The 23459-nt window shown below is 43.9% G+C and overlaps 1 protein-coding gene across 1 annotated transcript in view; it reads right to left on the reverse strand.

Annotated features, from left to right (window-relative positions):
• Positions 1-4696: 4696 nt before the first annotated feature.
• The window catches only part of AATF (apoptosis antagonizing transcription factor), an 88670-nt gene continuing 69907 nt past the window's right edge, over positions 4697-23459 (reverse strand). Inside the window, exons 12-13 of the mRNA XM_005858694.2 lie at positions 23183-23254; positions 4697-5040 (exon numbers count right to left, since the gene is read on the reverse strand). Of these exons, the coding sequence (XP_005858756.2) occupies positions 4977-5040; positions 23183-23254 (136 nt within the window). The 3' untranslated portion in view covers positions 4697-4976. The remainder of the gene's footprint in view (positions 5041-23182; positions 23255-23459) is intronic.

Here is a 23459-nt window from a genome sequence, read left to right on the forward strand (position 1 = left end):
CCCCCCTCCCCCGTCTGTGTGACCTGCCAATATAGTCCCTTTGCTAAGCCTCCACCAGGGCTTGGCACACAGTAGATCTATCAATATCTGAATAAATGGATGTGAAAAAACATGCTGGTCCCTGTGCTAAACCCAAATCTACCATGCTGCCTTTACTTAGAAGCAGCAGCTTTAGATTAGGAAGGTCCTCAGAAGCCAACTTAATAGGGCCTCATACTACGGTGAGGACCCTGAGGCCAAAGGTCAAAAGACTTCCTCAAGGACACATCCTAGCAATTTTTATTTCTAGTCCAGATTTCTCCCCACTGCATCTTTCATTCATATCTGTCCTGGGTTCAAAACATCACATATGCCCGTTCCAAAACCAGCTATGTGCCCCCAAGTTTCTATTGGAATTGGGTAACATGGCCCCGAAATAAATACAGCCCCCACCTACCCTGGGGAGGGCAGACTAGAGAGGAGGAAGCAGCCAGCCCCATGTGACTTGATGGGCAGCCTGCCGGCCCAGAGCAGACTGAGCTCATTTCCAATTGAGTCATAAAGGGGAAGATGGGGTGGGAGGAGGGCCGGCAGGAATCTTTATGTGTTACTGTCATTGTCTATTGGGAACCTTATATTCTTTTCTACCCTATCAGTGATGTGGGATTGCTTTTTTTTTTTTTTAATGTTCTTTTAAAGTTTCTTTTCTGAGAATTCAGTGTCCTTGACCTCAACAAATGAACTGAGAACCCTCATCCAGGGGAAATAAACCAAACAAACCTCTCAGGAATATAAATGCTGCCGGGGCAATGACCCTATTGGCAGACCCCAACCATGGGCAAGAAAGACAGGGTAAAGGAAACCTATAGATAAACAAGAAAAACAAAAGTTAGATCAGGCAGACTCACTGCAGCTTTGCCATCCCTCTCCTCTGCAGACGAGGGCAGGCGATGACTCATCACGAGTGGTGGGAGGAATGGATGCATGCACAGCAGCTGGGCGGTATGGATCCCCTGGACTTAAGAGAGAATTAGTTAATGAACTTACCAAATTACTGGCAATTACCTTTGAAGTGTTATGAAGACAGAGAAAGTAAAAAAAAGATGGAAAGAAAATAAGGTAGATAACATTTAAAAAAAGAATGACTAAGGCAAGCTTAATTTATTCAGCACAGTTGCCCCCAATACACAGACACATACATACATTTAAAAAGTAAAAACAAATTCAAGTGCAGAAAATAGGGTTCATTCGCTTTAGACAAAGCTCACTGCTTGTACTTGTCTTTGTTAAATGCAAGTGCACAGGGTGGGACCGTCAGGGTGTCAGCAGCAGGGCAGCCTCGGGCTCCTCCAGGACACACTGCCTCTACGGTCTGTAGTTTTGCTGAGACATGTGGCTGCCTTGTTTGTGAATCTAGCCCAGGCAGACAAGGATCTTGGCATCAACACACTCCACATAGGGAGTGACTGCTATGTCCTGGGAAATGGTCCCAAGGCTTATGACGAATGTCACATTTGGATTCATTCCGAGCCCTCGGACTCAGCTCCTTTGGGATGAAGCGGTGAAGAGGCAGTCATCTCGGAGAGGTCTTAGCAATGCACGTGGAGACCAGGAAACTCAACGTCCATGAAGAACCTACTTTTCTCAACTGGAGACGGATGCAGAGTCTGTTGCTGGATGGGCTGGCGGTGGCCTGTCCTGGTGCCCTGCTGGCTTCCAGGGTTTCCCTACGATGCGCAATAAGCGGTCTTGGATGTGACTCTGGAGAGAATGGCTACACACCCAAAACAGTAGAGAGCAGCTGCAGGAAGGCACACCCACACAAGGCAAGGACACCCTCCTGAAAGATTCCCCAGGAGCATGAAAGCCAGAGAAGAAAGTGGATCTAGCAGCCGGAAAAAAAGACGTGGGGGGGGGGGGGGGGCGGAGGTGCGGAGATATGGTGTCGCTTTCTATTTATCCATCTTTCATGGGAGCATCCAAAGCACATTACAGGCAGTAGCTCTTTAATCCTCCCAGAGGATGCTGCTGATTTGAAGGGTTCCCTGGGGAGCAAGAAATAAACCCCAGGATCAGACTCCGGGGCCAATCTCCACTCTGCCTCTGAGCCCCGCCTAAAGCAAGTGAGACGTGAACAAGCCCCCGTGATGTGTTCCAAGAGCCTTCAAAATACTCAGATTCTTTCACTTGTTTCCCTTTACTTCTAAAAATATATGCCAAGAAAAATAATTTTAAAAGACAATAAACAAGCTTTTTGCTCAAATATTTAACTGTAACATTATTCATAATAGCAAATAATGAACAATTTACATGCTCAACAGCAGGGGATTTGGTTAAGCACTGAAGATACATGCCCCAAATGGAATTACTAGTTAGCAATGAAAATACTTGTGATATCTGCAAAAACATGAAAGTAATCTTTTACTGTACTCTTAATATTAAAATGCAGAATATACTGTATACCACTGGTTCTCAGTTGGTGCTGTGTGTGTATTAGGTGGAGGGGGAGATGGTGCATGGCTGTGTGGGTGTTTTGCTTTTATTGTTTTTAAAGGGTAAGTACAACATTTTGAACTGTCCAAAAGTAAAAACCAAGTCCCCCACCCCCTCTGCTCGGGGAGACGGGTTCCCTGGTGCGATGGCACCTGCACAGGGAAGAGGCTGTGAAGCACTAAGTGTCAGTAACGAGAAGTGGGTGTGTCTGGGTGGCAGATTATAGCCCAGTCTTATTTCTACTTGTTCCTTCTACTTCTCTATAATTATTTTTTTAAATATATTTTTATTGATTTCAGAGGAGAGCGAGAGGGAGAAAGAGAAAGATCAATGATGAGAGATAATCATTGATCGGCTGCCAACTGCACGGCTCACACTGGGGATTGAGCCCACAACCCAGGTATGTGCCCTGACTGGGTGGGACTTAAACCAGAACCTCCTGGTTCATTGGTGCACAGTCAACCACTGAGCCACACTGGTCAGGCTTCTGTAACTAATTTTTAACATAAAATAAATGAGGACAAGCAACCAGCCTTCTCTTCTCTATCCTGAAGGGAGAGGCCGGTCTCGAGTGCGAACGTAGGCTGGGTGGGCACTCCCTATGTCCACTGTGGCCAGCTCGCCGGCTTGCCACCTCCCTGTACTGGGAGGACTTCAAGGTCTGTGGTTTCTGAGTGTCGTGCTGGGCAAAAAGAAAATAAGCAAACTCCACACAAAAGGGAGGAATGCTTCAGTCAACACCGAGAAAGGGCTCTGGATTGAAACTCCTGATAACAATTCTCAACTCATTTAAAAATCAGCATTAGCTACCAAAATGTAAAGTATTAGTTTTATTAAAATGCAAATCGATCAACTAATCTGTCTTTCTAGTAACAGTTGAATTGCAGTATCCGTGTCAATTAAAATAGTTTCCAATTTATTCTTGGCTGGAAGGAGGGTGGTCTTCTGAATTTTAAAATGCAAGCCTCCCTTTACTGAAAATGCTGTCCGTTCTTTCTCATTTCTCCTGATTTTAATTCATTTTAATTAAACAGGTTGGACTCCAAATATTTTGAAGTACCTGTTTAAATCTTTTTCTTCACCAAATAAAGAGCGATGATGACGAAGGTTCTATCTTTTTAGGAAATATGGGTTATAGCATGAAGCTCACTGAAGTCCAATATGAGGAGCCACTTCCTGGCTGTTCCCACGTGAATCCTCAGGCTAGACAGACAAGCTTGCATGTCCTATATTTTTTTAAGTGATCATTTTGAAGAGAGTAGTTGTAGGGAAACTCTCCTATTTCTGCTGATTGATCTCCTGGGTAACTGGAGACACATTGAAAATTAAACATTTCCCTGATAGTCAAGCCCAAGAGGTAACTACTGAGACAAGAAAAACAAATCACCACATTCCAGGGTCCAATTAATGTGAGATGGAAAAACCCTCCTCCCGCCACGTGCCCCATCCTGAGCTCAGCAGACACTGATGCTCACGAAATGGAAGTGAATTACACTCAGGACCAACTGCACTGGGGCCAGCCTTTGGGCACGCAGTCCCCAGACGCTAAGCCCATGATACGTGGGATTCAGGGACACAGAAATCTGTCACTTGGTTTTGACATTTTAAAACCACATGAAAATCCGACTTTAAAAACAATGACTAGTTATTGACGACAGCTGCACTCAGTTGCCTGGATGCAACATTTCTCCTCTAATTCCGTAGCTTTAAATAAAGATTTGGGCAAGGCACGGAGATGGTCAGTGTTGTCCGCTGGTCGGCACACATTACTTATGCAAGATAATCTTCATTGCATATTGACCACAGCAGGCCAATAAATCCCCCTTATGGGGATTTAATTTCCAGCTTGTGACCTCTGGATGAAAAACAAGTGAATCATTTCCTCCTGCTAGATTTACGCAAGAGCAGATCTCAATAAAGTGATTTAGGAATGGTGAGAATGGAAAAGGACGCTGGAAGAATCTTTATGGGTGGAAAAGAAAGAACAAGTCAGAGATTTGTATTCAGCAACAAATAGGCAAATACTCCCAAGTGACAAAGTCTCCAGGGCATAACTTAGAGGTTCCCTGCTCCCCAGAGCCACAATCAACTGCTAAACATTGTCCACCCAGAAAGGAGCATCCCCCCAAATGATTCCTCCTGTGAAGCTCTATGTGGTAAGAGGCACATGACTTGCTAGAGCTCTAAATCAGACCTCACTTCGTGCTGCTCAAGAAACCACATGGCCAGTAACAACGCTCTTTATTTGTGGCGGCTCAAGGACACGGGGGAAGGGTGCTTTGCACATGGAAGTGCCAGAGACAGAGACAGGTGATTCCAGGCGTCCTGGGACTTGGTTAGGCGTGTGTTCTGAACAGCACACCTTCCCAGGAAGTCCCTGACTCACTCAACCCCATAGGCCAGTGGGTTCCTCCACTTGGGGCTGGATGAGCAGCCGACCTGGCCAAGGCGCTGCCGGGCTGGAGGCCACCCTCAAGGCCTTGCAGCAAGAGAGATGGGTGCTGTCAATCCCCGTGGCCTTCTTCTGGAGGGTTGAGTTGGCCAAAAAGAGATCGATATAACTCTGTCCTAGAAGACAAACAAAACAAATTGGTTAACACATTGGTTAACTTTCCAAGGTTAAAAAAAGAACTAAGGAGCTGGGAAATACCCCAATCCGTTTGTTCAAGTGAAACCACAGCCATGTAATTAAAAATGCATCCCACAGCTCTTATTCACAAATACAAAGAGAGGGAGAAACTAGAAGCCAATCGAATAGTGAGATATGTAAACGGTCCAGTGTGGCTGCATCCCCCATCTCCAGGGAATGAGTTTTCTGTAAGTTTGCCCTTTACAGACAGGCTCTTCAAGTAAGAAAACAAGATTGAATATTTTAATAGGATGTATGAGACTGCCACACGATGAGGAGGATTCAATCAGACATGGGATGTAGGGATATAATTTAGTTTTCATACATTTTCTTGGACTTGGCAGTACTTGAAAAACAATGAAAATGACCCAGCAACTAGATTCCAATTACTGTCACATGTGCAGCCATTCAGTAGGACCAAGGTGCTTCCCGCTCCCCTGTTCTCAATCTAATAAATAATTCGATTGCCTAATTTATTATTTCTAAAATTGGGATTTGACGTTATGAGAGCCACAACACGCCAAGGTCTTGAGTCTCTGGAAATAAAGTAAACGATGTCTAACCTCTGTTTCAAATACAACATACACACAACTATTCAGCTTGTCATGTGTCAAGGCCTGGAAAGTCTCAAAAAGACAAGGACCTCTCCTATCTTTATGGCAGAAACTACAGAACACTTTCCCCTGTGGGCAGAGAGAGAGGAACCACGAAGGTCCACACAGGTCAGATCCACTCCGGAGGTGGCCTGAGGAGGACATGGCCAATGGAGGCAGGGGATACATGGCCACTAACCCTCAGGGAAGGGGGATAGGTTGGCACGGGCTAAGGCTCCCGGCCAGGGAGTAAACAGCCCCAGAAGAAAGCTGTGCCTGCTCTGTTCTATACTTTCAAGATCTAACCCCAAATGTAGCCTGTTCTTCTTGTTAAGAAAACAGGCTTTTAAAAGTGCTTTTATTATCTGAGAGTCATCATCATCAGCAAATCTGACCTTCAAAATAAAGCAACCCCCCCCCCCCAACCACCACCCTTCAAACAGCTTTCTTGGTTCAGCAAGATTTTAACATAAAAACGTATTTGTCCGTTTTTTTAAGTTATCCCACTATAGTTGTGGTAGGAATAGAGGTCTATAATTAGAAAATCCAGCAATAAAAATAGCATATTAAAGCTTTTTAAAAAGAAAAAAATCTTTAAAAAGAAACCACAGAAGCCGAGAATGTCAACTAACCTTATGGTTCTGAGCACTACAAGGGCAGACCTGGAAAGTCGGGCCAGAGAACAGTCGCTCTCCAATCCCGGTGCAGGAAATCGGGGCAAGAACTTGCTGCTACCCTCACCCTGAACACTGGACCAGCCCAGGCCTCCAGACAAAGGAGGCAGGTTCACTCTGAGCTCCATCATCTCTTTTGTTTCTGCCTCCCCTGGCCAGCCGGACACCAGCCTAGGAAGTGGAAGGCAGCTTCATGCTAAATGCAAATTTGAGGCAGCAGCCTCACTTCCAGTTGCTTCCAAATCATCAGCTCCATTGCAGAAACGACAGCAAGACCCTGACCAGGCTGCCCTCATCACGCGATGGCCTGCCTGTCTGCCAGTAAGTACATGTCTCTCTTGCCATTTCACAAAAAATCAAGTGGCACGGAGGGGAGAGCCTCCATGACAAATAGGAAAGTGTGAGTTTAAGGTTGCAGCATCGGACGAGAGGGAAATGCAGAGGCACATGCTATTCAGCCTTCGCAATAGTACCCTCCCCACCTCCCCGAGCCTGCCACATCCGACCCATCATTACCACCAGCAAATGCTTCCACTCAGCGCCACGGCAACAGAGAAGCACCTGGGCTGGGGCAGCAGTTACCATCCCAGCAGGGTTCGAGAGGCAGGCAGAGAATGCAATGCTGAAACACATGTTTTGATCAAACATCGGTTCACACTCAGGTGGGCAAAGCTGACAAACAGACGAGGCTGTTCATGGCAAAGCAACTTGGAAAGTGGAGTGCTCTGGATTCTTAAAATCTTTTTACAGAGAGAGGGAGAATATGAGCAAGGGGTTATTCCAATCTAAAACTCCCCAAGGAATTACAATTCCATGTCTCCCTCACCCACCAATCAGGGACCGTTTGTGCCTTCAAAGCATCTCAAGCTCCCTGCTCCTCAAGGCCTTACCATCTCTGACCAGGAATATGTGACAGCTCCTACCCGACCTCTCTGCTCCCTCCCCCTGGTCTCCTCTGCATTTCCCTCCCCAGCCCTGGCTCCCTCCCCAGGTCCAGGAGCACCACCAGGATGAAGATCCAGCCCCTCCTTTCCCCTGGACCTTGCACAGGCTACACGTGGCTGGGCCTCCCTCCCACCTTCGGACCCCGACCAGTACCGGTGGGGCCTCAGGCCCTGGTCCAACAGCTTTTCTACACCCCAACAGAATTTGACAAAACCCTCATACATTTTCAAGTTTACATATAAATGTTTTCTATAAATTTAATAATCACAAAGGATACAATTATCAGAATATTGTGAACACTAATTTTTAAAATAAAAATCACATCCCTTTTGTAATACACCCAATGGACTCTCTATGTCACACTGACTTGCTACCCATCACCACTCATTTAAATAACACATAAACAAACTCTTTAATTTGGAAATGTTACAGCATTTTTCTTTTTAAATGTGTATTTCCATTTGACTTTTCCCTAGAGATTTTGGTCCTAATTGTTTTATGCTTGAAAGTCTTTTATTGATCACCCTATCATATTTCTTGGCCACAAAAATAAATATGTAAATTGAAATATTTTTTGAAATTTAAAAAGTTGAAATAAAAATATTTTAATTTCTTGCGACTGTAAGGGTCTAATTAATTTTAAAAAATTATTTTTGGATTGTGTTATTACTATTAGGACACATTCATATATACAATAACAATATAACAAAGTGTATTATACTTTTGGTAGAAACTTAATGTACATAAATAAGTAAAACATTACTAGAAATGCATCTCTTGATGACACAGAAGAGGCTTCCCCTCCGTTCATGTCTCCATGACTGAGATTTATCTGTTGCTGGAAGGAGAGGGTTCAGCATCGACCCTGTTCCTGTTTGTAGTTTTGTAGATGTAAGTACTGAGAGACCCTGTCACATTAACAAGTAGGCGGGAATGGGAGAATTTTGTTAGAGCAACATCACTCATTTCTTTTAATTCTTTCTGAATTATATGCCCCCCCCCCCAATCATATAGTGATCTGCCACCAAAAGTCTGTTTTAATGGTCTACCAGCTGACAACTCAATCAACTTCTCCTGCAGTTTTGTTAAAAATAAAGGCCCTGCAGGGACTTGTTACCTAGCCCTTAGTCACTGCCATTCTCAATCCCTGCACCTATAGTATGAGCTGTCCCTTTTGTGTGGTGCACATTGCAGGGCAACCTCCCAGGTCAGACCAAGGAGGGACTCGAGGTGGGCTGGTGCCAGGTGGGCAGAGGACAGCTGGGCCAGGCCCGTGCAAAGGCGCACTCACAGACAGATGTGCTTCAGGGACGAGTGCACATTTGGATCGCTGGACACTCTGTGTGTACTTTCCCTGGGGAAGTCTCTGCACACCCCAGGATGAAGACTGACATGTGGGTGCACTGAGCTCTGCCCCAAACCCAGACAGGTGCTCGTCTGGTGCCACTGCGTAGGGAAAGGTAGAAGCATCTGAAAAGAAACAGGATGTGTCCACACCCCCTGCCCCATCCGAAGGAAAACAAAGCTAAAAATAAAAGTAGGTACCAAAAAGTCACCATGGGACCGAGGGCCAGGCTGCCTTCTGCTGCAAGGACATGTGCCTGCAGCATCCCCACTGACCAGGATTTAGCCACAAGCTCAGCTATCAATCCTCAGGTTAACCTCGTCTTCACCTGATTCTCTGGGCAGCTGTACTTTAATACTGGAGGTTCTCTTAAAGCTATGCATGATGAACTTGTTTTTTTTAAAAAACAAAAAACAAAACATAATTCCTGCTCTCTCCCACATTAAGAATCAAGAGTTGAATCACTGAGCTGAAATGCCTTCCCCCTTTGTAACCCCTTCCCCCACACTCTTGGCCTCAATGGCCAGTGGGAATGTCCACTGTAGAAAATGTATTAATGTTGGTCTCATGCAGGAGAATAACCTACAGAGTAATTAACAGGACTTGGACCTGAGGTAGAAGGTCGATAGCAGGGGCTCTTTCTTGAATTAAAATTTAACTTACCCTTTATTGCAACCTACAAAAGCAAGTAATGAGCACTAACATTTTTATTTCTTTTAAACTGTCATTTAGGCTGTAGAGGGGATAATTACCTATCTCTAGTGTAGTAAGGTTTTATAACCCTTAGTAAGGCATTTTCTAATTTAATATTTTTACTATATTATCATAAAACCTGTTTCTGGGGGGAAAAATGATCATGGATTAGCAGTCATTTTCCATAAAGACAGTGTGTGTGTGTGTGTGTGTGTGTGTGTGTGTGTGTGTGTGTTAGGATTTGGCTTATTTATATGTGATTCTCCTGAAGAGACTTAAAGTATGCATAGTCTATTTGGCTGTGAAATGTGACCACTTTAGTGCAGGTGAGGTTGAAACTGTCCTGAATGACGGTGGTGTACGTGTGGAATAATGCAGCCCCATACGTGTGCACCCAATGTTTCCTTCAGCTCCACAGTCCCTCCTCACCGACTGCAACACAGACCAGCATCTTCCACGCTGTTACCTGGGCAAACACTGTAGAGCACACTGAACCTGCAGAGGATCTGTGTGGGGCTTGGATTTGCTAGGTCAGTAGCTTGCAGCACCTGGGATTCTGAGGGAAATGGACCGCTGTCCCCCAGAATGCTACACTCCCCGGACTCTGGCCAGAAACCCCCGCACCTCCAAGATATGCCCGAGCTGTACTCATCTGTCCTTGTGACCAAAGGCAGGCGGACGGCGGAGGGAAAGCAGCAATGCCACTGCTCCCTAAAGAAACGTGTACAACTTCCAAAAGTACCTCATATTCTCCGAGCAAGTATTATATGCAGGAGTTCTGAACAGTCTTCCCAATGTGCCAGAGGAGACGATGTCACCGCTTTCCTGCTTAAAATTATACACATAATGTGCCCTTATTATTTTGAAATTCTTCATTTGTTACTTCAATGGGGTGAGAAGGTAGTCTCCCTACATGTACAAGACACATCCCAGAATGCATCCTGGTGCCCCACTCCTTCCTAATCCTCCCCACTCTGCACACTCAGGACCCTGTGCTGCACACAAAAGTGGTGCAGCGTTTGTTCCTGCTTACCGTAATCCCTTGGACATACATTCCAGAATCAAAGGCTGAGGAAACACACAAAGGGAGAGGGAGAGGAAGGGCTCCAATCCCAGCACTGCTCACGTCTAGAGGAATCCCGACCCAATCCGGATCCTCCTGAGGCAGTAGGAACACAAACCCATGACCGGCGTGATTGCTGATGGCAGATGTGCTCTTAAACATTACTGGTGAAGTTACAATGTGTGCCTTTTTATACATGTTGTGCTTTGAAAACGGTTGACTTATTAATGCTGTGGAAGCTTATAAATGTGCACGGTCTCTGACCTCAGAGAATAACACAAAGATATAATAAATTCATAAATCACATCTGGATGCCTGTTTGACTTTGTAAGACTTCTGGAGGATTGCAGAGGTGTGATGAGTGCCCGTTTCTCTGATCCAGGGCTGTGGATGGCAGTGCTGAGTTGGGAAGGTGACCGTAGCCAGTGAGTCTGTCTAGGACAAACCATACCATGCAGAGAGACACATGAGCATTCTACCTCACGCTGACCCCGATTCAGCCGTTTGGTGACCAGGCCCTGTCCCTCCAGAGCCAGGAGAGGAACAAGGCTGACTGTTCTTCCTTGTGGCAGTGTTTCAACTTCTGATGTCTTCCCCTAATTAAATCTGTTCTTTTCTAGGTAAAAAGAAAGAGTTCACTCCATTTCTGCTATGACAAAGTTGGAGTTCTCTTGCCATCCTAACCAAACTCCTCTCTGCCCTCCAGTTTGCCAAAGAACGGGCAGCAAGGCCCCTGTACCCTCTGAGCCAGTCCCGACACGCCTAGGGCAGCCTAGTTAGCGCAGAGCAGGGCTCTGCGGCCTCCTTTGTTCTCAGCACACCCTCCTCCTGCCTTCACGAAGCTTCCTCTCTCTTCTGATCTGCCCACCAATATTCCCAGCATTGCAAACATCAACAGAAAAGATACTGGCCAATTACCATGGGCATGTGCTAATGCCACCAAATGAAGGGATCCTCCCAACCCTGACCCCAACCACCTGACAAAATCTTTCACTTAATCTTTCCTTCCTCTGCTTCTTCTGACTGGACCCATTCTCCTCTGTGTCAGTGACTCTACAGGTGAGAAGGAGGTGTTTGAGAAATGTTTCTATGACCTGAAGAAGGAAATACATAGACCCAAATGGCAAGCAACTTCCCAGTGCTCCTTGGGGGCGCATGGCAGAGGGTAAAGCTATGCAGTCGCAGGAATGGGAGCAGGACACACTGGAATCTGTCTCTCACGAAGACTGGGCTGTTAGGAAGGCGGTCCAAGAAAAGAGAAGACAAGACAGAGCTCTTACAGGGAAGGTAGTGTCATCTGGTCAGAAGGACATGCACACACTATGAGCGTAGACAACTTAGAGTCCTGAGTCCTTAGCTCTCCCTCTCTCCTCCCAACCTACCCCAGCAACAAAAGGTGGAGCACAGGCTTCTTTCTTTGAAATCTCATAACAATTTCATACCAAACACAAAACACACAAAGAAACAAAGAAATGAGGGGAAAAGAAAAGAAAGCAACCTTTTCTTACCTAGGGCTTATTTCTTAACAGGGTCAAGCTAGCAAAGTAGCAGTGACTCAGAGAACGCCCGTCTGTCACTAATTACTTAAATATGGATACAAGGCAAATCTCCAGATGCTGGCTAAAGCTCCAAAACAGCCAAACCGCGACTTCCCCAATCTGACACAAGGTGGCAGCACACAACGCACTTCTGATCGGACCAGGCAACCAGCGAGGCTCCCAGCAAACTGAGCCCATAAATTACCTAGTGTGTCTGCTGTCATCACCATCCTCCCAGCGCTTGACGGAGACTCTAGGTCTGTTCCAATTCTCTCTTTTGGTTGGGTCAGAACTAGGTCCTTCAAACCTCTGCAAATGCTTTTAGCCCCACAGCTTTAAATTACCAATGGTGACGTGTGGCCTCTGGCCTGTCTCCTAAAGATCAGACAGACGGAAGATTTATAAATGTTCAAAGAAGCAGGTTCAGGCCCCAAACAAAGGAACTGAAAGACTGGGGAAAGGAAGGAGAAGGAAAGGGGGTAGAAGGTGAGGAGAGAAGGAGTGGTAAATTGGTAAGGTTTTCTCCTCACTTACGCTCCCTCCCGATTCCCAAGTCAGTTTACAAATTCACTCCAGTGAACAAAGGAAGAGAAATACTTGAAACTTCCATCATCCTTACCAATAGCTTCAAGACTCTCAAATTCTTTTAAAGAAAAATAGTTTGCCTTGGTATCGGATTTGCAAAAACCTGAGGGTGGGGTGGAGGGGAGGAGTGCTCTTTAGACAAAGGGGACATCCCGCCTTCCCTGTACATTAATATTCCACATTCCTGGGATGATTTCCACTTTCACAGTTTGACTGTTTTATAACAGATCTGATGCGAGAGAAGACAAATGGCCTCGCAAAGGAAAGACGACAAATCATCTCACTGCTTTTAGCAGGGTTTTCTCTTTACTTTATTTATTTTTATTCTGTGGCTGAGCTGCAGCTCTCTGCCTTGCTGGAGATGTTTAATATTAACGTCAAGCCACTGCGATCCTGGCAATAGAGTTGGCCGGTGTTGTGTTTACGGTTTTGTGACTGCTGGCTTCAGGAAGATGAAGCTCCTTGTTCAAACAGCAGCCCCTCTAACAGCTCCTGCTAAAAGCGATGGGGGGGAGGGAGGAGCGGGAAATGCTTCACTGCTTGGACGTGAATCACTTCCTCCACCTCACGGAGGTGAGGCTGACACTGGAATTACATTTGTATCCCTATCAAGGCTGCTGCCTGGCAAGGCAGGGGCCTGGGGTGGGTGGTGGGGCGTGGGGGGTAGGAGGCAGCAGGTGCCACATCTCTCAGCTCAGGGTAACTTCTACTTTTAAGGGGTCAAAATACATGGAAATTAGTGAGGGTATTTACTGTCAACCCGCAGGGTTCCAGCAAGGACTTCTATTACTTCTGGTGATAAGTTAGAGTTATTTTACTAAAAAAAACCAGCACCTATTCAAACATAAAAGGAGCAAGTACCCAGCAAACGCACACAGGCAGTGACTGCAATGCCATGACCCTTTGCAGTGAGCACTTCTAACTGCTGACCAGCTGATGTTCCACCTTCTCCTCCCTAAGGTGGAGGGGGTCTTGGGTTCTCCTGGTTTCCTCCCTCTTTGTCTTTTTTACCTTCTCCTAAATTCTCTTCTCTCCTGACACCCTCCCCTGGAGTCTCACCCACACTCTCAGCTCTAACATCTCTGTGTGGAGGAGGAGGCCCAGAGCCAGAGCTCTGCCTCCTCACCTAGACACTGAATCCTGCCCGCTGGCCCTGCAAGGCTAGCCTGTCACCTAAACTATCGTTTCTGTTCATAATGACAGCAAATTCTTTGTTATTCACGTCTTACAATTAAATGTTTAATGACAGGGAGCTATAAACAGAGTTACAGGTATCAATACCATATTTTTTTTATTAAAAAATAAAATCCACCCAGAGATAGGCTCTTGTTTAGACAATTTAAATTGATGCCCTTCATCTGTTCATCTTTGTGGTTTTTAATAGTACTCTTCAAAGAACTTCCCCCTCTCCTCTGTAAATCAGAGAACAATTTGAGAAAAGGGAAGATTTGTCCCAGACACCTGCTCGGTAAACTTTCCCAGGATTTGGCCATCCGACCTCCTCTCCCCTCACTTCACCAACTCATCACTGAAGTCAGCAATTGGATGACCTCGGCGGTTATGTGACTGGCTTTTAAAAGCCTGACTGCTCAGTGCAAAATGAACAGTTTGCATTTCTGCCCCTGAAAGCTGGCGAGTCTATGTTGCTGCAGAGCTGTGCCTCCCCTGCAGGACGAGAGGTGGGCGAGGAGGCGGAATGCTGCCAAGTGCATGTAGGAGAAAATGTGTATTGATTCCTTCTTTCTTATAAAGGAGCACAAAGCACTGAAGAACAATTGCTCTTCTTTGCAGCGTTTCACATTCCACACGAGACAAAAGGCCCAACCCCCACCAGCCCCTGCGAAGCTGAAAGGGGAGCCAGGCGAGCTGCACCACGGAGCGGGGTCTCCTGGGTGTCAGTGGCCACCACGTTGACCAGCTCCACTGCTGGGACTCCAAACACCCTGGGCCAGACACCTCCCCTGCCTCTGATCAAGTAATTTCCCTCTCTGGGCGGATGTTTCCTCATCTATATTGGAGAAGAAAGTGCCTTCAGTCTTATTTACTTTTAAGTGGAGATGCCCAGAGGGTAAAAGAGTTAATGTTTATACAGTGTTCTGCTCCCCAGAGGGAGACAATGGGTAGAACACAAGGTGTGGTTATGGCTCATTCAAGACCTCATTTCCAGGTTAGTTATAATAGCTTCTGTTACAAATGCTGGCTTCCCAGCACCTTGAACTCAAAGTACAATGAGGCAATGTCCTTTATCTAAATATCCTTTTTTTTTGGTTTGACACTTAATACCAACACTAAAAATAACAAAAGGTAACCAGGGACTATTAAACCTTGTTAATGCACAGAGAGAATCCATTCCAGAGCTGTTTTCTTCTTAAACTAAACACATCCTGAAAGCAGTCCAAAAAACAGACCTAAAGCTTTAATTGTTCATCGCGGCCGGTCTGTGTTCACCATATTTCCCATAGTAACCAACAGTTCGGAGGAGGACAACCAGAAACCAAACCCAGTACAGATAACAGAGCCAAGACAGACAGGAGAAACCCAATGGTATAATATAAAGTTTATAGTGTACACTCTTAGTGAGGGAAATACAAGGGTGTTCATGAAAGATCTTTTCCCAGGGTTCATGCTAAGTAAACATGACCTCAAAAACTCTCTAGGTAAAGGGTTGGGAATGTGGAGTCCCAAATCTGGACTCTTGTTTCTGAGGTGGCCATGAGTGAAGACATGGAGCTGGTCCTCAAGGAGTGCAATATTCCAGCATGAAGACAGCCCGCAGGTGATGAAGGCGCGCCCTGGTGGTGAACGCTATATACGTACATGTGGTCATGCACAAAGTGCTGAGGGAGGGAGCAGAGGGGAGTGTACCATAGGAGCTAGGTCAGGGGTGGGCAAACTTTTTGACTCGAGGGCCACAATGGGTTCTTAAACTGGACCGGAGGGCCGGAACAAAAGCATGAATGGAGTGTTTGTGTGAACTAATATAAATTCAAAGTAAACATCATTACATAAAAGGGTACGGTCTTTTTTTTTTTTTAGTTTTATTCATTTCAAAAGGGCCGGATCCGGCCCGCAGGCCGTAGTTTGCCCAAGGCTGAGCTAGGTGATTTGCAGAAATTTCAATAAATGGCAAGAAGCCGGTGTTCATCCATCTTATAGGACTGTTTGCAAAAATAATCTTACCAACACATTGTAAATAGCCTTATAAGCTGAAAACCTTTAAAGACTTTTCAGATAGCCCTAACCGGTTTGGCTCAGTGGATAGAGCGTCAGCCTGCGGACTGAAGGGTCCCAGGTTTGATTCCGGTCAAGGGCATGTACCTTGGTTGCGGGCACATCCCCAGTGAGGAGTGCGTAGGAGGCAGCTGATCAATGTTTCTCTCTCATTGATGTTTCTAACTCTCTATCCCTCTCCCTTCCTCTCTGTAAAAATTAATAAAATATTTTTTTTAAAAAAAAGACTTTTCAGATATAAGACAAGTAGCCAACTTCTTAAAGATTTGTACAAAAATGGATAGATCTGTGTTGCAAGCGAAGGGACATGATATAATAGAGACATACAGATGTGAAAACTTTTTTTATTTAAATAACTATCCATACGGATTAATTTAAAAGTCCTTCTTACAAACAAAAAGTTAAAAAGAACATTTCATTCTCAAAAATCTACTGAGCAAAAAGAACTATTTTCACTTTATAAAGAAGGAAACTAAGGCACATGAGGACTTTAAGGTCACACAGCACGTGAGGGCCAAGGCTGAAGAATCCTGAATCAGTTCTCTAGATTAGGGAAGGCTGACAGCAACTGGGAAAAGGCGTTAAATAAACTGTTTTGCAAGTAATACCTGTGCTACCAACTGCTATATAATAAGGCAAGATACAATGAATCATAATACAGGCATACCTCAGTTTACTGCACTTCACAGATGTTGCGCTTTTTACAAATTGAAGGCCAGACTATCCACCAACAAAATGATTACGACTCACTTTATTGTGATACTTGCTTTATTAAGGTGGTCTGGAACCAACCCTGCAGTACCTTGGGGTATGCCTGTACATTAATCCAAATATATGAGCATAAAACCGTGCTGGTACCAAATAAAAGACTGCAGTAAACATGCATACTACTTTGACTTATAAGTTAAGCATTCTTAGCAAGAAAAAATACTAATAGGTGCTTTTGTGAACTGTCAAAAATGCTGTTAGGAGCAAATATAATAGGAGTTCAGCCTGGCCAGCGTGGCTCAGTGGTTGAGCTTCAACCTATGAACCAGGAAATCACGGTTCAATTCCCGGTGAGGGCACAGGCCCAGGTTGTGCACTTGATCTCCAGTGTGGGGGCCTGCAGGAGACAGCTGATCAATGATTCTCTCTCATTACTGATGTCTCTTTCTCTCTCTCCCTTTCCCTTCCTCTCTGAAATCAATAAAAATATATACTTTTTAAAAATAGGGGTTCAAGGAAGAAAGAGCTTCCCCACTCAGTGGGGGGTAGGGAATCCTAAAAGCCTCCCTGGAAAGGCTGGTGTTGGCCAAGCACTTGAACATGGCAACAGGAGAGACTGAGGTGGAATGGGGTCAGGGGGTGCTCCAGCTTAAGTGAGCAGAATTAAGAGACACAGGTAGGAGGAGTATGGAGTGTCCTCCTGGGGTTGCACAAAGGGCATGCAACCGAAACAGGTGATGAAGAGAGGAAGGTAGCAAGGAGACATTTCACTGCAGGCCTTGAGTGGCAGGTTCAAGGCTATATCCTTTATTCTATAGACAATGAAGACTATTAACTTGCTTTAAGTGATGTTTAGGAAAGTTTAATGTGGCAATGATACATAGAACTGGTTACATTAGGCTGGTGGTCAAGAAGCTGTTAGTGCAAGAGTCTATGTGGGACGTAAAAAAAAATCCATAAGCATATATTGTGTTTATTGTAGGGAGGAAATATATTGTTTCTAATGAAAATAGGTAACAGGTGCCTAAGTATGGCAGCGGTAGAACTATAAGAGCAAACTAACTGAATATACTGGATCAGGTGTCAAGGCTAATTTCAAGAGTTAGGGTCTTTGTAATCAGAAGAATGGTATGATGGTAAGAGCAGGTCTGGAAATTCAGGGATTCACACTAAAATGTGAATGACTTCATAGGCAAAACCTTCCTATATAGAAAGCATCTCTATTAGAAAGGAAAAAGAAAAATCATTTTAATCCAAACAAGTTCTTTGTTTTGTTTCTTTTTCCCAAACAAGTTTTTAGTTGTGAGAGGTTCTGTATATGTGTACCGGGGGTGGGAAGAGGCAGTGTCCCCTTGGCACATCATTTCCAAATATTTCTATAAGCTTGCTGATTTTCTGGACACAGCGGGAGGGGTTCGGGGCCACACTCCTAGGTGCATAAATGATACCAGCTCCACTACTTACTTGCTGTTTAACTTAGGAAAGTTACTTATTTGCTCTATGCCTCAGTATTTTTATCATAAAATGCAGATAATGTCAAATACTTTAGTGGTTTCTTACAAGTATTTAATCAAATTGTATGTGAAGGGCTTAGTGCAGTGTCTGGCATACAGTAAATGCTCAATAAGTGGAATATGATATTATTCAATGTCATGTCATTGCCCATCAGAAATAGGTGGCAGACTTAGGGTGGATAAATCAGAGCAAAGGATGAAGGCACTTAAAAACAGAAATGGTCTACATATCTTAGCAATCTAATGCTGGCTCAATGATCATTGTGGAAAATGTATTAAGCTGTATAAATGCCCAATGTAAATTAACAGAAAAGACATCTGGCTCCTGCCTACCCACAATATAATATCTACATGATATTATATTTTAAGTAGAATAAAATAATAATAAAATACAAAAACTTAAAAACAGTAAGTCCTTAGGAGAAACATTTACACTCACTCTAAAGAATGTAAGATACTCTTTGGGGAATAAAAAGGATTCATAATCCTCTGAAGAAGTGATGGGCATGTGACTGCAGGAATGAAAACTACCGTCAAGAATCCCCGTTTTGAGGAAAGATTGATCTGTTCAGCATTTACAATTTCTTTCTAGAAGATGTACTTTTTATCACTCTACATCCTGTTTGGAACCAAGGCTTCAATCTGAGAATGCAAATTCTCTAGAATTGTGTAACACTGAACAAGCAGCAATCAGGAAAAATAGAGGAAACAATAGTGGTGTTTTCTTTTCAACCCAGGTTTAGAACTCTGGCCCAAGCGATGAGCTTGAACTTGAGAATATTTCCTTTGTCCTTTCTGATGTTATGAGGAGGAAGGTCCGTGCCTCCTATCTCTGTGCTGGACGCCCTCTTTAATGATGATGTATGGGGTCCCTTCCCCTCAGCACTGCTGGGGGCTCAAACATGTGCCACCGCCATCCAGAGCATCAACACGGGAATTATAAACTGTGTCAATCCGAGTTAATGCAAAGCTGTAATCCTCTTTATGAGCATAAAGATCAAATCACTGCCATGAGTTATGTTCATTCTGTAATCTGATAAGGAAGAGAGGGAACCTCTAATAAAAGAGTGATGGGAGCCTTTAATGATGCTGTGGAAGGCAGCAACAGAGAAAATATTGCTCTCGTTCACACCGATAAGATCAATGTTGCATATTCGCCTGGACTTGTTTCACCTGTCAGAACAACCTGTGTCTTTCTAGGAGATAAAAAGCTTCAGAGAAAACATCTGTATCTTAACTGTTCTTGCTTGTAAGTTTTTAACCAACGAAAGGTACTCTGTGGAGGGTATTTCTGGGGTTATTAGCTGTTGTGTTTTCAAATGCTGGGCAAACTGCCCCATGATTCAGTGCCTATTTCTATTACATAAAGGGATAAAGTTAGCAACAGGGGAATCACAAATGGTTTAAGTAACCTCTGGGTTACCAAGTAGGGGGAAAAGAATCTATTCAGTAGTGGTAGAATGTCCCCAACAATTAGGGTACAGACCCACACACAAAAGTGGCAAACCAAAGATAAATCGCCTATACAAACCCTCACCAACAGTGATACTGACAAAGCACTTTACAAGGCTGGATCACATTTGTGCATTTCTTTTCTATAAAACTCCAGATGTAGAATGATAATGTATTTGGTGCTTAGTAGTTGTCATTAAAGCATCCTCTCTCGGTTCCTTTTTTAAATGCCAGTACCTTTATGAAAGGAGTGGAAAAAGTGTTTTTTTATTTGGGGGGGGAGAATTTAAGGGGCATAGAAATTCTTACTATTCCTATTGACAATTTCTTTAAGGAATGAAGTACCTACAAAATGTTAATATTGGTATCATTTCTGTAATAAGAAAAAAAAAAGCTTCTTAGAGCTCTAAGGGTCCATACCAAAATCAGGACCCTCTTGAAGTAGCAGCTACGCAAGGCAAACACATATTTTCCTTGGCATATATCAAGCTGACTGTTCCACGCTGACAGCAAAACTCCCCATGCCAATAGAGCAAGCAGTTTGCACGGTTCCCTTTCCCTGAGGCTGTGGCCACTTTTGACCTATCTCTGAGGTCTTACTCAGAATGTGCTTCTCCTACTTGCCACACTAACATTTTACTATCTGATTTCTATCAACACAACAAATGAGGAAGAATTACAAGTCTGCCTCAGAGAGGCTTTCAAAAACAGGTGATTTTTTCCCACAACCTCCAAATTCTTCATTTCGTTAAAACTATAAAAAGAGATCATCTGAATTTTACTTCATACTCCCTCTGGTTTGATAGCACCAGGGGGTTCACACCATGTAAAGTAAGCTGCTTCTGAAATGTCCTTGATAAGCTTTGGGCCCCTTAATAGTCACAGAAGTGAACAGCACTCGTGTACATCCTGCAAGTGACATTCTGACCTGTTCTTGGTGGTAACAATGTGCTTAGGGGAATTCTCTACCAATGAGATGGCAAGCCTCTTCTCCTCCTTAGCCCACTGATAACTGTCTCTCCAACATCCCGTGATATTTTGGCCTCTTAGTAAAATGAGTCTGAAGGACAAACAGTAGCTGCTCTGGGAGCTGAGCTGTCCCTTGCCAAGGGTACCCAAGAGTTTAGCAAAGCCAAGGGTACCCAAGAGTTTAGCAAAGCCAGTGACCATTTTTAGGCTCACGGTAATATCTTTCCTCACATGCAAACACGTAGTACGTGGGCAAAGTGGGATTTCTTTTTTCTCTCAATACTGAGAATGCGTCTCAGACCTGCAAGAGAAGCCAACTGCCTACCTCTTAATGGAATAAAGATCTACCGGCCCAGGAATTATATGAGATTAACTAACAAAGGAGACCTGAAGGCACATAAAGGCATTTAAAGCAGTATCCATAGTTTATCTAGAAAGAAAAGCCCCAAAGGGAAATTTGGTAACACAGGGAGGGGTGCAAACTATACTCGTTTAATGCTGTCTTAAAAAACGAATGAGGAAAAACAAAAACAGCCATACAGAGGCCTTCACTTTCAAAGCACAAGAGAAAATAAGAGGTCACAAAGTTCTGAGTATAAACATATTCAGAACTACCCACAAGCTGTTTTACACTCAAAGCATTGAACAAAGCAAACAAAAAATTAATAATCACAGTGCTCACCTAAACTTGCAGTTCTACTACTTTACAGGCAAGGGGGAGGAGGGGAACCTGATAGGATTTAGTAGCAAACTAAATATATGCAGATAAAAGGGTTAAATGTACTTTGAGGTATAAAGCTGGCAAAACCCACATGTGCCACATTATAAACAATCAGTTCATTTGGTAAAGATTTATGTTTAAAAATGTCAACCACAGCATTATTTACAACAATTATAATTAAAAATAATTTACATGCCCAATAATTAGTGAATGGCTAAATAAATAATATTTAAAAGTATATATAGTCATTACAAATTTTTGAATGATTTTAATGGTATAATGTTCACAGCATACAAAGTATTTAAAGAAAAAATTCATAGTAATGGAATATAATTTTAATTATGTAAAAAAGAAAAACAAGAACATACAAAAAGCAAATTAACTCAAAAGACTAAAAGAAAATATTCTGAAATGTTAAAAGTGGTTATCTCCCGTGCATGTATACACACACTTCCTAGTTCTGAATGTTCAAAGAGCCCAGTGACAATGAGCACCCCTGGCACCCAGATTTTGGTTTCTAAATACCACAATCAACTGAAAAGAATCAGGGCTCCTTGGAGAAAGACTGATTCCAGAGCTAGGACAGGGAAAGTATAAGATGAGCCTAGAATAACTTTTTTGTGCCAGATGGTAAGGAAGTGCTCAAAGAATAACTAGGAACATCTCAAAAGGACACAAGCCAGCTTAAAGGGGCTTCCATTAATATGGGACAATTTAAAATCAAAATAAACAATGACACCAATAGATTATAATTCACTAAATAAAACAGGAAAGTATGAGTCCATACTGATAAAAATGAATGGTAGAGAAATAAGCAATCTTAAAAAAGTATTACATTATAATAGATTAGAGGCCTAGTGCACGAAATTCGTGCATTGGGAGGGGGTCCCCTCAGCCCAGCCTGTGCCCTCTTGCAGACTGGGACCCCTCGGGGGATGTCTGCCTGCTGGCTTAGGGAGTTCGGGCCTAAGCCACCAAGCAGACATCCCTCTCAAAATCCAGGATCTCTTGCTCCTTACTGCCTGCCTGCTCGCTCCTTACTACTCAGCTCACTGCTCCTTAGTGCTGCTGTGAGCCTGGCTTCTGGCTGAGCAACCAGGAGGAAGCTCTTGCGTTGAATGTCTGCCCCCTGGTGATCAGTGCGCATCATAGTGACCGGTCATTCTGGTCGTTCCGCCATAATGGTCGGTCGCTTAGGCGTTTATTATATAGACTAGAGGCCTGGTGCACGAAATTTGTGCACTGGGGGGGGGGGTGGTCCCCCCCCCGGCCTGCGCCCCCGAGAGGCTCCCAACACCACCACCATTGTGCTTGCCAGCCGTGAGCCTGGCTTCTGGCTGAGCAGCACTCCCGATGTGGGAGCTCACTGAGACCACCAGGGCAGCTCCTGCGTTTAGTGTCTGCCCCCCTGGTGGTCAGTGCATGTCATAGCAACTGGTCGTTCCACCATTTGGTCAATTTGCATATTAGCCTTTTATTACATAGGATTGCCAGCTAATAAATATAGAAGGAATTATTTTTAAAATGGTTATCTGTGAACTCTAATATTATAAGTATACATTTCTATTTTTTTTCAGCTTTATAAAGTGAGCATGTACTTCTTTCATAAAAATACTTTTAAAAAAACCACACACAACAATCCTCAACAGCAGCCTGAACACACACAACATAATGCACATCTCTACTGCCATTTTTAAAAGGACAGCATATGCACAAAACCCCTGAACATAAATCAAGTGCAGGTGCTGTCCTGACCTGTCTGTCCTAGACAAGAGCTCAGGTGTACTGGGCAGGTGGCTAAAGTTAAAAACAAAACAAAACAGCAAAATCAAACAAAAATCCACCAGAGGCAACATTGGGATGTATGGAAATTTTGTTTTGGTTTTACAGTAATTATGCGAGTGAAGAGATGTGACAAGTACCCTTGCTATGATGCCAATGACAAATGGTTAACTGATAAGAAGAAATGGAGAGGGTGACGGGCTGTAGAACAGGTCAATATAAGGCTGTCATGAAGCCATTTGAGACACATAATTAATCTATTACTCACCTGGCGTCATCATTCATTGTGGTATCGTCAATAGGTGCCATGAAGCTCAGTAGCTTGCTAAGGACATGAAACCTAAATAAAGCAGGAAACAGGCAGCAACATTAGTAACTATTAAACTAGAAAAGGAAGCACATTCTATGAGCTAACAAACTCGGAACATTTGGCTCCAGAGCTGAGTAGGGGACAAAGATAGGCATGTAACACTCACAGCTACAGAACCCTTTTTCCTCCCCAGGAGAAAAGTCTGGTAACAGCACCTTGTAAATGACAGCAGTTC

The sequence above is a fragment of the Myotis brandtii genome, unplaced genomic scaffold, assembly GCF_000412655.1.
Source record: "Myotis brandtii unplaced genomic scaffold, ASM41265v1 scaffold120, whole genome shotgun sequence".
NCBI lineage: Eukaryota > Metazoa > Chordata > Mammalia > Chiroptera > Vespertilionidae > Myotis > Myotis brandtii.